At 47.8% G+C, this 12195-nt stretch overlaps 1 protein-coding gene across 1 annotated transcript in view; it reads right to left on the reverse strand.

The window, feature by feature from the left end:
* Positions 1-12195, reverse strand: part of MINDY4 (MINDY lysine 48 deubiquitinase 4) — a 110349-nt gene that overhangs the window by 53015 nt on the left and 45139 nt on the right. The window contains exons 6-9 of the mRNA XM_069462591.1: positions 10265-10323; positions 4839-4945; positions 2421-2537; positions 952-1040 (exon numbers count right to left, since the gene is read on the reverse strand). Of these exons, the coding sequence (XP_069318692.1) occupies positions 952-1040; positions 2421-2537; positions 4839-4945; positions 10265-10323 (372 nt within the window). The remainder of the gene's footprint in view (positions 1-951; positions 1041-2420; positions 2538-4838; positions 4946-10264; positions 10324-12195) is intronic.

Raw genomic sequence — 12195 nt, forward strand, 5'->3', positions numbered from 1 at the left:
AACTTTAGGGAGAAGAATGGGGGTACCTACTAGGCAGGAGCAGGAGGATTGGAGTACTGAAAAATTTTCTTTCTTGATCTAGGTAATAAGTTCACAGCTGTGATGAACATAAGTTCATGGTGGGTTTGTGATCATTCATTAAGCGGAACACATATGAGTAGTACACTATTCTGTATGTGTGTGATATTTCAACTCAAAGTGTAAAACAAAAAAGACCAAGTGCCTGAAGTTTTGCAGCTCCAAGGGTGACCAGCACAAGCTGGTAACCGGACACTTGGGCAGGGAAGGGAAGCAGGATGGCCAGCACCTTGCCAAGCCTTTCATCGTGGCACCAACTATGGTGTAGGATTATGGTTCTCTATCTGTCTCTCAACCTCACAGAACATTTCTGGAGAAAACATGCATCTTATTTCCCCTCATGTCACCTGCGCCTGTACAAAGAGGTTCCAGGAATGCACACTGAACGAATGCGAATGAGAACGAGGCCCCCAGTGCGAACACTGTGTGAAAATGAACGGCTGCAGGGAGTGGAAGTGGTGTACTGTGAGGCTGCCTGGAATGTTAGTCACGGCTGCTGGCACAGAGGAGACAGTGTGGGAAGGGGGTAGAGGCCTGGACTTAGTCAAAGGGTCAGCAGGTTAACGCAGGGGTGGAAGAGATTCAGGCAGCTTGCCTTCTGACGGGGTGGACTTGGTTTCAATACCATTCCAGCAGCCCCTTACCACATGGAGCACCAACGACCAGCCCTCCCTGCTTTTAGAAACAAGTGTACACAAGTCCATTTAACACTGGTCAGCACAGGTCCTGACCAGCTGCCATCACCCTTTCCTTTCTTGACCTGCAGAAGACAGGAAATATCAGGGAACACACACACTTCCTTGCTTGTTTTTTCTGGACGCTATGGAGAAGCGCTGGGAAAAGAAGATATTGCCAGAAGGAGCACTGACTTACCGAGCACAGTTGGCTCTGCTATCTCCTTCAAACAGGAGTTTTTGTAGGACACTGCCTTGGACAGCTGCCAGGACCCCACAGGGACCACCCTGCAAAGAATGATATGTGTTACTGTCAGTGAGAACTGGCCCAGGAACCCCTGCCCACAGGTTACAGATCACAAGACCCCTGCTGTGTGGCTTGGCCCTCACATTGTCTTTGACGTAGCAATTGCTTCCATAATGCACTGACCCCGAGTCACAGAGAGGGGGTGACAAGGCCCCAATGCCTACCCTAAAAAAAGGGGCCGATCTGCAATGTGTGTTGGGAGAAAAGTGATCCTTCAGGACCAGTCAGGTGTGAAGCTCAGGACATCACCATAGATTTCCCTGCATCTAGGGAAATGTTTCTGTGTCCACAGGCTGAGGGTATTAATTGTCTACTCAGTCTCTGAGGCCCATCCTAAAGGCCTCCTCCTCCAGGAAGCTTTCCCTGCCCATCTCAGCTGCCAGCTAGCCTTTCAGCAGCCTACACTTACGTGAGCTCTCTTATGCCCAGCTTGTGGCCTGCCTCAGCACCCCATTAGGCATGTCTCTCTCCCTCCCACCCTGCAGTGCAAAGGCTCCCTGAGGAGCCCACCCCTGCAGGCATCATAGGGCCTAGCACAGGGCCTGGCCCCCAGGACACATCAGCAAAGGCCAGTGGGACAAAACAGCACAAACAGTGCCCACCCAGGTTCAGGGACTGTCAGAGAAGGAGGTGGGGGTGCAAGAAGATGGGCTCAGCTTGGCTACGTGAGGGAAGGTCAGAAACTGGTGGTCTTAGGGCTCTTCCTCAGATAGCATGGGGTAGGAAGGCTCGTGGGACTTGAGAAATGGAACCTGGCTGCCCTGTTCATTTGCTGATTCTTTGATCCTGCATTTAACATATCTTCGAGCCCTTAATGAGGATAACTTGGGAAATGTGTGCAAGCCACATTCAAAGCCTGCCACCATCAACCTACATTTGCCCGGCTTCTATCACATCCTCCTCTTCCAGCACCTGCTCCTGTAGCCCCTAGACTTCCATACAGCCTCCCCTTCATTCGTGCTGCCACCTGAGTGCCCTTTCTCCAGCTCCACCTGAAAAATCCTGTGCATTTCTTGATGTTCAGCCTAAGAAGGCCCCTCCTATGCCCCCAACCAGACTCAGGGCCTCCTTGTGCCCCCTCTCTCTAAAGATCCCAGCATCGTGCACCACTCACAGAAAGTGCTCCTTAAATCCATGTGCAATATGTACATCTCCAAAGCAGAGGGTCTTGTTCCCCAACTCTTGCTCCACGAGCCACACAAGAAGTGTGGCTGTGCCCAGTGACACCTCAGCATGTATGGGGTTGGCTGGCCCAGGATAGCCCAGCTAGTGCCTGAAGGACTGACCAAACTGGGAGGCACCCTCACCACTCCATGGGATGCCTGGCAGAAAGGGCCCTGGGAAACTTAAGAGCAACCTGCCTTCTTCTGCACAATGCCGTACTTTAACGAGGCTGTGTTGTTAAAGGAAAAACTCTGAAGTTTCCATTCTTCATTGAAACAGCAAAAGTTGGAACCAAACAGAAGGCTCTTTATTTCCTATGACAAGAAGAGAGAGTTTTATTGGTTGTTTTAAAAGCAAACAATACAATGCTCGGTGTGAATATTCCCACAGGAGTTGGTCTTGAATTCTAACAGCGCCCTCCGTTTTCTAACAAGGTTATCTCTTTTTATTTTACAAGCCCATTCTTCTCATAGTTGAGGAAACAGCAACTCAACCCTGAGGGTATTACCTATGGAATATCTTTAAACCAAACCAGCCTGTGCTGACATGAGCCAAAATCTTTGTAGGCTCCTTACACAGACCTTGAAACACAGAATTTTAGTTTTGCAAAGGATCTTGGAGATCCTGATCCTCCACAGAAAAAACTAGAGGTTTTCAAACCCGACCTCACATTAGAATCGCCTAGGAAGCCCTTTAAAATCATCCTGATGCTCAGGCAACATGCCAGGCCAATTAAATCTGAATTGCAGGGGGGAGAGTCCAGTATCAATAGTTTTATACCTCCCCCTATGATTCCACTGTGCAGCCAGGGTTGAGAACCACTGCTCTAGTACAGGGTTAGCAAACTATGATTCACAGGCCAAATGCACGCCCCCCTCCCCCTTGTTTTGTAAATAAAGTTTTATTGGCATACAGCAATGCCCATTTGTTTACATATTGTCTATGGCTGCATGGCACAGTTGAATCACTGCAGCAAAGATCACATGGTCAGCAAAGCCAAAAATCTACTATCTAGCCCTTCACAGAAAAGGCGTGCTGACTCCTGCTCTAGTACAACCCTTTATCACATGTGAGAATCCCCTCTGTGATGCCCCACGAACTCTGTTTGAGTACCCCAACCACCCAAGAAGGGGTTCCCACTGCCTGCCAAGGCAGCTCCTCCATTTTTTTACAGCTAGAAATCTTCTCCAGATTTCTAGCTGATAACAAGCTCACAGTTAGTCTCCCATTAACCTAAACACCACCCACATAGCCCCAGAAATGATCAATCCCTTCCCCACTGACAGGCCCTCAGTGGGAAGGCAGAACCTCTCCTGCCAGCTCTTCCTAGGGGGGCCTGCCCTCTCTCTCTGCTGTGGTTTTACATCTGAGGGCGTCTCTGAAGCCTCAAGTGAGCCCCAAGACCAAGAGGCAGATTCTGGAGCCACCTCCTTGCACCCCCTCTTTGTGTCAGACCTTTCCTACAGACTCAGATTATTTTCCACTAGAATCAGTTCTTTTTTTTGTTTTTATTAAGTGTAAGGAAAATCTCTGTGACAGAAGCATTTGTCCATGTGCCATCAAAATGTGGGCTGGTGGCACACACGAGAGAGGATGCATGTATTCATCTGTCAAGGCCTGGTTCCCCTTCTTGTGCCAACTATAATCATCCATGTGTTTGAACTGAGTTTCCTGAGAGCCTAGAAACTGCAGACTTGGGTTTTCTGGCTGAACCCCATCTCCATTGTCTTATCTACCAAATGACAGCTCCCAGCCTGGCACAGTATGGTCGACAGAGCCTGGAAACCTGGACTCCACTTGCCATCAAGGCCAAGGGCCCAGGGCTCTCATTTTCCCTCTGTGGCCCTCACTTTTTCCAGCTGCTTTTGGAGATGCTACTGCTGGGTGATCTTGGGGAGCCTCTAAGGGCCCTTCCCCAAATGGGAGTGCTCTGGCCATCACGGCCCTGTGGGTATGGAAGGCTAGAGCACCTACTCCCAGGTTTGGGGCCACTTAAACGTGTCTGACCCTCTGTGGCTTCAAAAGAGGGAGGAGAAGGAGAGGGGAGGGGAGACAAGGGAGAAGGAGAGAGGGGAGGGAGAAGGGAGGGAAAGGACAAAACCTCTAGAAAAATCTTTTACTTTTTGATCAGTGTGCAGAGTAAATATGCAAAAGGTGGAAGAGGAGGTCAGCTGTGTTCCCAGGAATTTTATTTTTCCTCCTGGATCCTGGATAAAGGCCAGGGGAGGAAAGCAAGAGTGACATTCCATCCCACAGGAACCTGTGACCACAGAGAGGGTGAGGCCACCCTGGCCATGCCCAGTAGGGATGAGGTTCAGCAGCTCTGGGCCAGTAAAATAACTGGGTCCTGCAATGTTTGCATGGGGAGAGTATACCCTCCTCCCTCACCTTTTGTCTTGGAGAGGGAAACGGAGCTGCCAGGACTGGAACACAGTTTTCCACACTGTTGGTTCAGGTTTTCTTATGCATCACACCCAAATTTCCATTTCAACAATGACCAAGAGATTATGATGAGATGGATTAGGCCAGGAAGATCAAAATCACATCATCCTCATCAATTCGTATCAAGACACTTTGAACATGGGAGTCTCTTACACGTCTAAGTTTTTACCTACCTTTGCTACTAAGAGGTCAATTGGCTTTGACTCTGTCTGCAGCTTGAGTATTGATGGGACTGGGCATAGGATGACTTCTTCCCTTACCATATCATCCTCCACATCCTCTGAAAGAAAACCATGGACATGTGAGCCTACATTATGCCTCACGGAGAACAGACTATGAAGTGAACGAGCACCGTGGACATTGATAATTTTGGAGAAGGCTTAGAGAAAGGAAGGCTCCGCCACCATTCACCCCAGCTCTGCTTTGGGGCTCCCAGGAAAGCACAATGAGATAGACCTTACTCCTGTCACGACCCCTCTCTGTTCGTGCCACAAGGTTGCTGTTGGGCAGGACTTAGCTACTGGCCCACTAGAAAGTTCCACACATGGACATTCAGTGAAACAAATGCCTAGGGCCAAAGCCACTGAGCTAGGCCCAGGAAAGCCTAGCTCAGACACATTGCTCACAAAAAACGTGGGCATGATAAGCAAGTTCATCCTCCTAAGGACAAACATGAAGAGGACAAACATGAATTAGAAAAGAAAATGTAACCATGCCTAATAAAATAATAATAGCATATCAACACCATTGTAGCTTACATTTATTGGCCACTTTTGGATTTTATCATGTAACCCCCCTCGACAGCCTTATGAAGGGATAATTATCCCATTTACAGATGAGAAAACTGAGGCTTAGAAGAATTAAGTTAACTGGCCCCAAATCAAGCAAATGAAAAGTGGCAAAGACAGGGTAAAAACTCAGGCAAGTCCTAGACACTCTGCCATCCTGCCTCCCCTGAACCTCCAGAAGAAACACTAAGCCATATTCCAGATGTAGTCATCTCACAGGTGGAGCACGATATGAGATTTGGTCCCCAGTGTTGGAGGTGGGGCCTGGTGGAGGTGTTTGGGTCATGGCAGGTGGATCCCTCACAAATGGCTTGGTGCCCTCACCATGATAATGAGTGAGTTCTCGCTTTATTAGTTCACAAGAGAGCTAGTTGTTTAAAAGAGCCTGGCCCCACCTCCTCCCTCTCTTGCTCCTTCTTTTGCCATGTGACACACCTGTTCCACTTTCACCTTTCACCCTGATTGGAAGCTCCCTGAAATCCTCACCAAAAGCAGATGCTGGGACGATGTTTCTTGTGCAGCCTATAGAACTGTGAGCCAAATGAACCTCTTTTCTTTATAAATTACCCAGCCTCAGGTACTTCCTTTATAGCAATGCAAAATGGACTAACACAGGGCAACTAGGCCCAGAGAGGGTCCCACCTGAGTCTTTGGTAGCACCAGCCTGTGACTTCCCAGCTGGCCGAGGGCCCCTCGCCACTATACCCATGGCCACTGCATTCCCCGGAACACTCAGGTGAAGGACCCAAGAAAAAACAATGCCAAGGCAATGGCGCTGGCATATCTGAGCAGAGTGGACTCCAGAGAGTAGCTAAGGCCTTGGCTCCATGAATTTGGCTCCCAAGAGGAGTCTACCAGAGTGGGCCTGTTTGAGTGGAGCGTAGTATCAAAACCCAACATTCCCTGGACACATACGTTATATCTTATTCTACAGACTCCTTTTTTCCCCTGGAGGAGAACAAGCCGCAGCACAAGGCAAACTCCTAGAGACTTGATCCACTGAATAAGCAGACAGAATTACCTTTGGCCTGAAAAAAAAAGTGTGGAATTTAAATAAGAATCTGAATTTAAATGAGAATCCTTCTTAGTTAGGGTCTCTGAAAAAGCTACCCTGTGACCATGGCTTCACACAAATAACCTGAAATAAAGATCAGATGTTCATCCAGCAACATGAATGGAGCTTGAAAACATGGTGCTGGGTAGAGAAAGTCAGAAACCAAATGAGATATATAACACAATCCTATTCACATCAAGTAAAAATACATGCACACAAAACAACACTACACATTTAGCAAGAACATGTACAAGAAAAATATATAGATTAATCACAAGAGAATGGTTGCTTATGGGGACAGAAGGTCATGGAAGTGTGGAGGGTAGGGCTAAAGGGAAATAGGGAAGGAAAGGTAAGAGGGAGAGAGGGAGAGGGGAGGCCGATGGGCAGGCCTTGCAAAGATGAATACTGAGAATGTTCTCTGGAGGAACAGAGATGTGTGGTTAGTTCCAACCTAGGCACCTGAGGCCCCAAACAAAGGGGCAAGTAACCTGGGTGATTCCACTGGACCCTGAAGGGCTCCTTGCAATGCGCTGAGCCAGAGAGTTTCCTGGAGCACAGAAGGGACACTGCCTATGGGACATTTAAGCCTATGTGGAGATTTCAATTTAGTCTGAGGTTGTCAGGGAGGGAGCCAGGCCCGAAACATGCTCTGCCTGCGCCCCATGAAGTAAGCCTGGGAATAGAGGCTGGGGGCCCAGAGGAAGAAGACCAGGTGGAGCACAGGCCAGTGGGAGCCCCCAGAAGGAGGCAGCCTCCCTTGGCTTCTACAGGGAGGAATTGATCCCAGTGCAGGGAGTTGATTTAGGACCACAAAGCAGGCCTCAGGCCCAGATGTGGTGCGACCGCCATGCAAGGGAAAAACAAAATGCTCCAGAATGACATGTTGGCCATGCAGACAAAACTGTTAGCAGATGCCAGTGGTTTCAGAATGCTATTTTTAAGGTCCTGGTATAAATGTCTGGTTGAAAAGAAGCAAGGAGTTTTGTTTCTCATACCATTTTATGTACCCTTTGGAGAAAGAAGAAAAAAAAAAATACACAAACACACATACACACACACAGAGTATTAATAATTACATTTCATTTCAAGAGATAGCCAAAGATACCAAGGGGAATGATGTTCACCTATGGATTCTATAGGGAGAACGACCCACATAGCTCTTTTCTAGGACCCTGTGCAGTATTTCTCACTGACCACAAGATATCTTCTAGAAGTGCCCAAGGCCAGAAATTTGGCATCCCTCCATGGGTGCTCTCCTCTCCTCCACCCCCAACCGGTGCCCCAGGCTGAAACCTCAGCCCTCTCCCACCCGCCAAGCCCCCCCAGCCTCTGGATTATCCTGCCTCCAGAATGTCTCATCTCTGTCCCCCCACCCCCACCTTTCTCCCTCCACTGTTACAGGAATATGTCATTATTTTTCTATTTGCTTATCAAGTGCTTCATTGAACATCCATGATATACTAGGAACAACGTGAGACAGAGGAGGTCCCGAGATGACTACGGCACCACTCCTGCATTCAAGGAGCTCACTGCCCAGTGGGGAAGACAGAGCCTCCAAACAAATTGTAATATAACACAATAGTGCTGAAATAGTCCAAGGGTTTTAAGAACAGAAGGGAAGAGTGTCAGGGACACTTCCCATTAGAGGCGACACTTGAGGAGGGCCCTGAAATACCCACAGGATTTCCCAGGTAATGGGGGTTTCATCACCCTTCTCTGGACTATTTCAAGAGCCCCCTCACCAGTTGTCTCCCAACATCCAGGCTCATACCCCTAAAATCCATCCTATACCCAAGTCTAGATGTAGCCCCCGAATGCGTGCCTGGATATCCTCCTCACTAGCACCGAATCTTCCAGGGCTCCTTACTGCCCAATGACGTACAGTCCAGCTCTTTAGCACAGCCCTCAAAATCATCCTTGCCCTGGCCCAGCATTGCCCCCAGTCTCATCTTCCACTGATCCCAGGACTTTCCTTTGTAGGCCAGTCACCTCCAGCCAATCTCTCTCTCGAACACTCCAGGCTCATGTGGTTCCTTCCACATCTCTATTTGGCAAGACCTTGCTCATCCTTCAAAGTTCAGCCTAAATGCTGACTCACTATGGAAACTTCCAGAACCCACCACAGAACTTTGCTTACACATCTATCTCGTGAAGCAGTTAAGCACTGCTGGGCACCTGCTTCATGTGATGCTGTGGGAGGACACGTTTCTCCCTTTGTTCCACCCAACCCTGCCCTCCAAAAAGGCTAGGCCACCTTTGATTCACCTTGGTCTGCTTTCAACACAGCCTTGCATATGCCCTAGCAGGTAATTGCTAACAAAAGTTTACTGAATTGAATCAAACTAAAATGAACTGGGATGGAAAAGGAAGTGCTGTTCCTCTAACCGAATTCAATTCCTTGTTTCTACACCGCCCCCTCCCCAAGCCCTCTCTTTCCTCTTCTCTCTTTCATAAGCTCTCGAGGGACTGGGTTCCAGCGTCCCTTATCCTTCTCCTCCTCCTTTTCTAAATCATTAGCTGAGCCACTAGCAAAGAGGGGGTTGGCCTCCCTCTGGAAAACATGCACACACATGTGCGCACACCCACCCCCCACACACACACATACGCACTTCAAACAGCTGGCTTCTGAGAATTGCTAAAAGCCTTCCTTCCAGTAGAAGCTTTCTGGGTTCAGAAGGCTGGGAACTGCTTTGCTTTGTGACCAAACACAAGTGGATTCATTGGAAAATTTCAAAGTGTGGTGCTACACAGAAAGGCTTCAGATGCCAGCGCTTCCTGGCTCCTACGTAGGCCGAACAATCCCCACTGGCCATTCTGGTGATTAAAACTCTCAAGATCCATTACCTCTAAGGAGTTACACAGAGTAAACAAACCCCCACCTCCACTGTCCAGAGACCTGTCCCTCTCTTTCAACTTCATCAAAGCAAACTGTCAGGCTGCAAGTATCACACATGGGACTTCTAAAGAGGGGCATGGCTTTCTTCCTTTAGTTTAAAAGGGGGTGCTTCAAAGGGAGAAGAAAAGCATATCAACAGCTCTTGTCTGCCAAAATGATCCAACAGGTAAACTGCTGGCTTCCGGAAGAAGAGAAAATGACAGGACTACTTAAGCCTCATCCTTTCGCATCCAATCCTTGGACTCGACATCTTCAATCTACAGCTGCTTTTGCCAAGCCCTGAAAGCACATCAGTCTATGGGGAGTAGAGAATTACAAAAAAAAAAAATAGAGAAAAAAAAAGTTGCTTCAAGACTAAAGAGTGGAAGGAAATGTTCTCTATCTCGATCTTGGAGAGCAGTTAGTTACATAGCTGGACACAATAAGCAGAAATGCACAGAGCTGAACATTTAAGGTCTTCAGGCTTGGTGCACTTCACTGTTTGCATTTTATACCTCAATAATATGTTGATAAACTTTTAAAAAGGATGGACCTTCCCAGGCAGAGCTATACTAATATTCTCACTGAGAACTGTCTTTTGGAGACCTTAATAGGTTCTAGATGGCCTAAAAGAAACTCCAAATGCAGGAAAGTCTTCTCCAGCCCTGCAGTGTGGATCCAGAAATGACCAGACTTCTTATTTCTCAGGAAAGACAGGCAGTAGAAGAAGACATCAAGAAAAAAGAGAGAAGCCTGCTCTACTCACTGAGGCCAGGTGGGAGGAAAGGAGCCCCCCCACCACCACCACCTCCCACACAGAGCCAACGAGGACCCCCTGGGCCCTGATGGGCACAACACAGAGGCACCCACTGCACCTACCAAGCTGTAGGGCACCCAGCTCACCATCCGCCTTGTGAGATGCCAGCAACTGATTTTTCCTGGAAAAAAGAAAATGTCAATGTACCAGAGGAAAATGACAGAGAAATACAAACAGCAGAGAAGACTGGAAGGAGTGTTGGGTGGGCATTCAGGAGACAAGTTTCTCCAGCTCTGATCCTGCCTCTCTGTGTGTGCCTTGAACGGGGCACTCCTCCTCTCTTGGCCACAGGTTTCAGAGGGGTTGAGACCAAATGGCCCCACGGTGCCTGTCAATTCTGTGTTTTCATGCAGAGCCACACACACCAGCCAATATAAGATGGTAAACTCTGTAGTTTGACACTGAATGTAAGCCTGCCTCACTGATGTCACTGAGATACTGCTAGGAAATACGTACAAAAATAAATCAAGTTCTTGTAATCATTGCACAGAATTTTTTCATCTCATCTCTATGGGGTTTTTTTGTTTGTTTATTTCCTCTCTCCCAGCTGTCTTCTCAAGCCATCAATAGCCATTTATAAGAAAGCTCTGAAATGCACAAAGGTATTTAAAGAAACCTGCTCTGTATCCTTCTGTTAGCTGAAAAAATTGCCCTGTGATTCTGATTTGTAAATTCAGGGACGTGCATGCAGAACTTTCTTAAAATGGGCCACCTGCATTTTAGCTCCCTTTAGAATTTTTCTTTCCTCCAGCATGCATCGATCTGAACTAAAGTCATATCGTTTTGAAAAAAGAATACATTAAAAATAACAATATTACATCACTCTCCGAAAACCCTTTTACTATGTTAAAAAATGACAGCTCTTTTGAACGTGGCATTGAAATATCTTTTCCTCCAACATCCTTGCAGGCTAAGATATGATTGAAGTAACAATCGTAATCTTGCCACGATGTGCTCTATTGAATTGGTTTCCTCCTGAAGATGTATGAAGGGGCGTGAATGGACGAGTGCGGAGGACACGCAGTCCCAAGCCGGTGAGCACGTACTTCTGCAGACACCGGGTCTCCTCTGCTAGTGCTAGAACACAGAGTCCCATCCCCCACTCCCAGGCAGCCCTCCCCTCCACATATCCTCCCTACTCAGTCAAGCCACTTTCCTCAATTCAAAACCACAAAATCCCTCGGCCCCAATACTACCAGGATTCTACAGGCATTCTCTGGGGGCTTGGTGAAGAATGAGCTGGAAAGAGGAGTGAAGGCATAGAGGGGTGGTTAGAGGCATATGGAAGGGGCAGTCAATGTCGGGGCTGTGTCAAAGCACAACCCCCGGGCCCTTTCATCAGAAGCCTCTCCCAGCCTTACTTCTCCCACCCCACCTTCACCCCCTCACCCCTGCTCTGCAACAAAAGGCTGAGGACCTGAGCTCTACTCTGTCAACCCCTTCTGTCACTGCTATATCTGGAGACTAAGACAAGGCACCTTCCCCTTGCTGTGTCTCAGTGTCCCTGTCTAAAAAGCAAGGACCAAGACACTGGTACTAGATGTCCTCTAAAATCCCCCTTGAACAATTTCAAGCAGAGAACAGCAGAAGCAGAAACATCTCTCCAACATCCTGAGTCCCTGAGTCTCTTCTGGACTCACCTCTGCTTTCTGCCTCTTCCTCTCTCACCTAGATTATTTTAAAGCCTCCTAACCGGTTTCCTGACCCCCAGAGTGTGAGCTATCCCTCAGCATCTTCACATGGCCATCAAAGTCATCTTTCTAGAAAACAAGTCTGACCATGACACTGCTGGTTGACTGAAATTCTTCAAATGTTCTCCCTCATCACCATCAATAATAATAATCACATTTATCAAATTAACAGCAATAACAATAAACTCTTTCTGGCTCCTTTGACTGTTTCAGGCACTGTGCTAAGTGCTCTGCAAGCCTCAAAAGTCACCTGCTTCTCAGAACAGCTTTATGAAGCAGTTATTTCACTGAGTTTCGAAGAG

This window comes from Eulemur rufifrons, chromosome 29, assembly GCF_041146395.1.
Source record: "Eulemur rufifrons isolate Redbay chromosome 29, OSU_ERuf_1, whole genome shotgun sequence".
In the NCBI taxonomy this organism is placed as follows: Eukaryota; Metazoa; Chordata; class Mammalia; order Primates; family Lemuridae; genus Eulemur; species Eulemur rufifrons.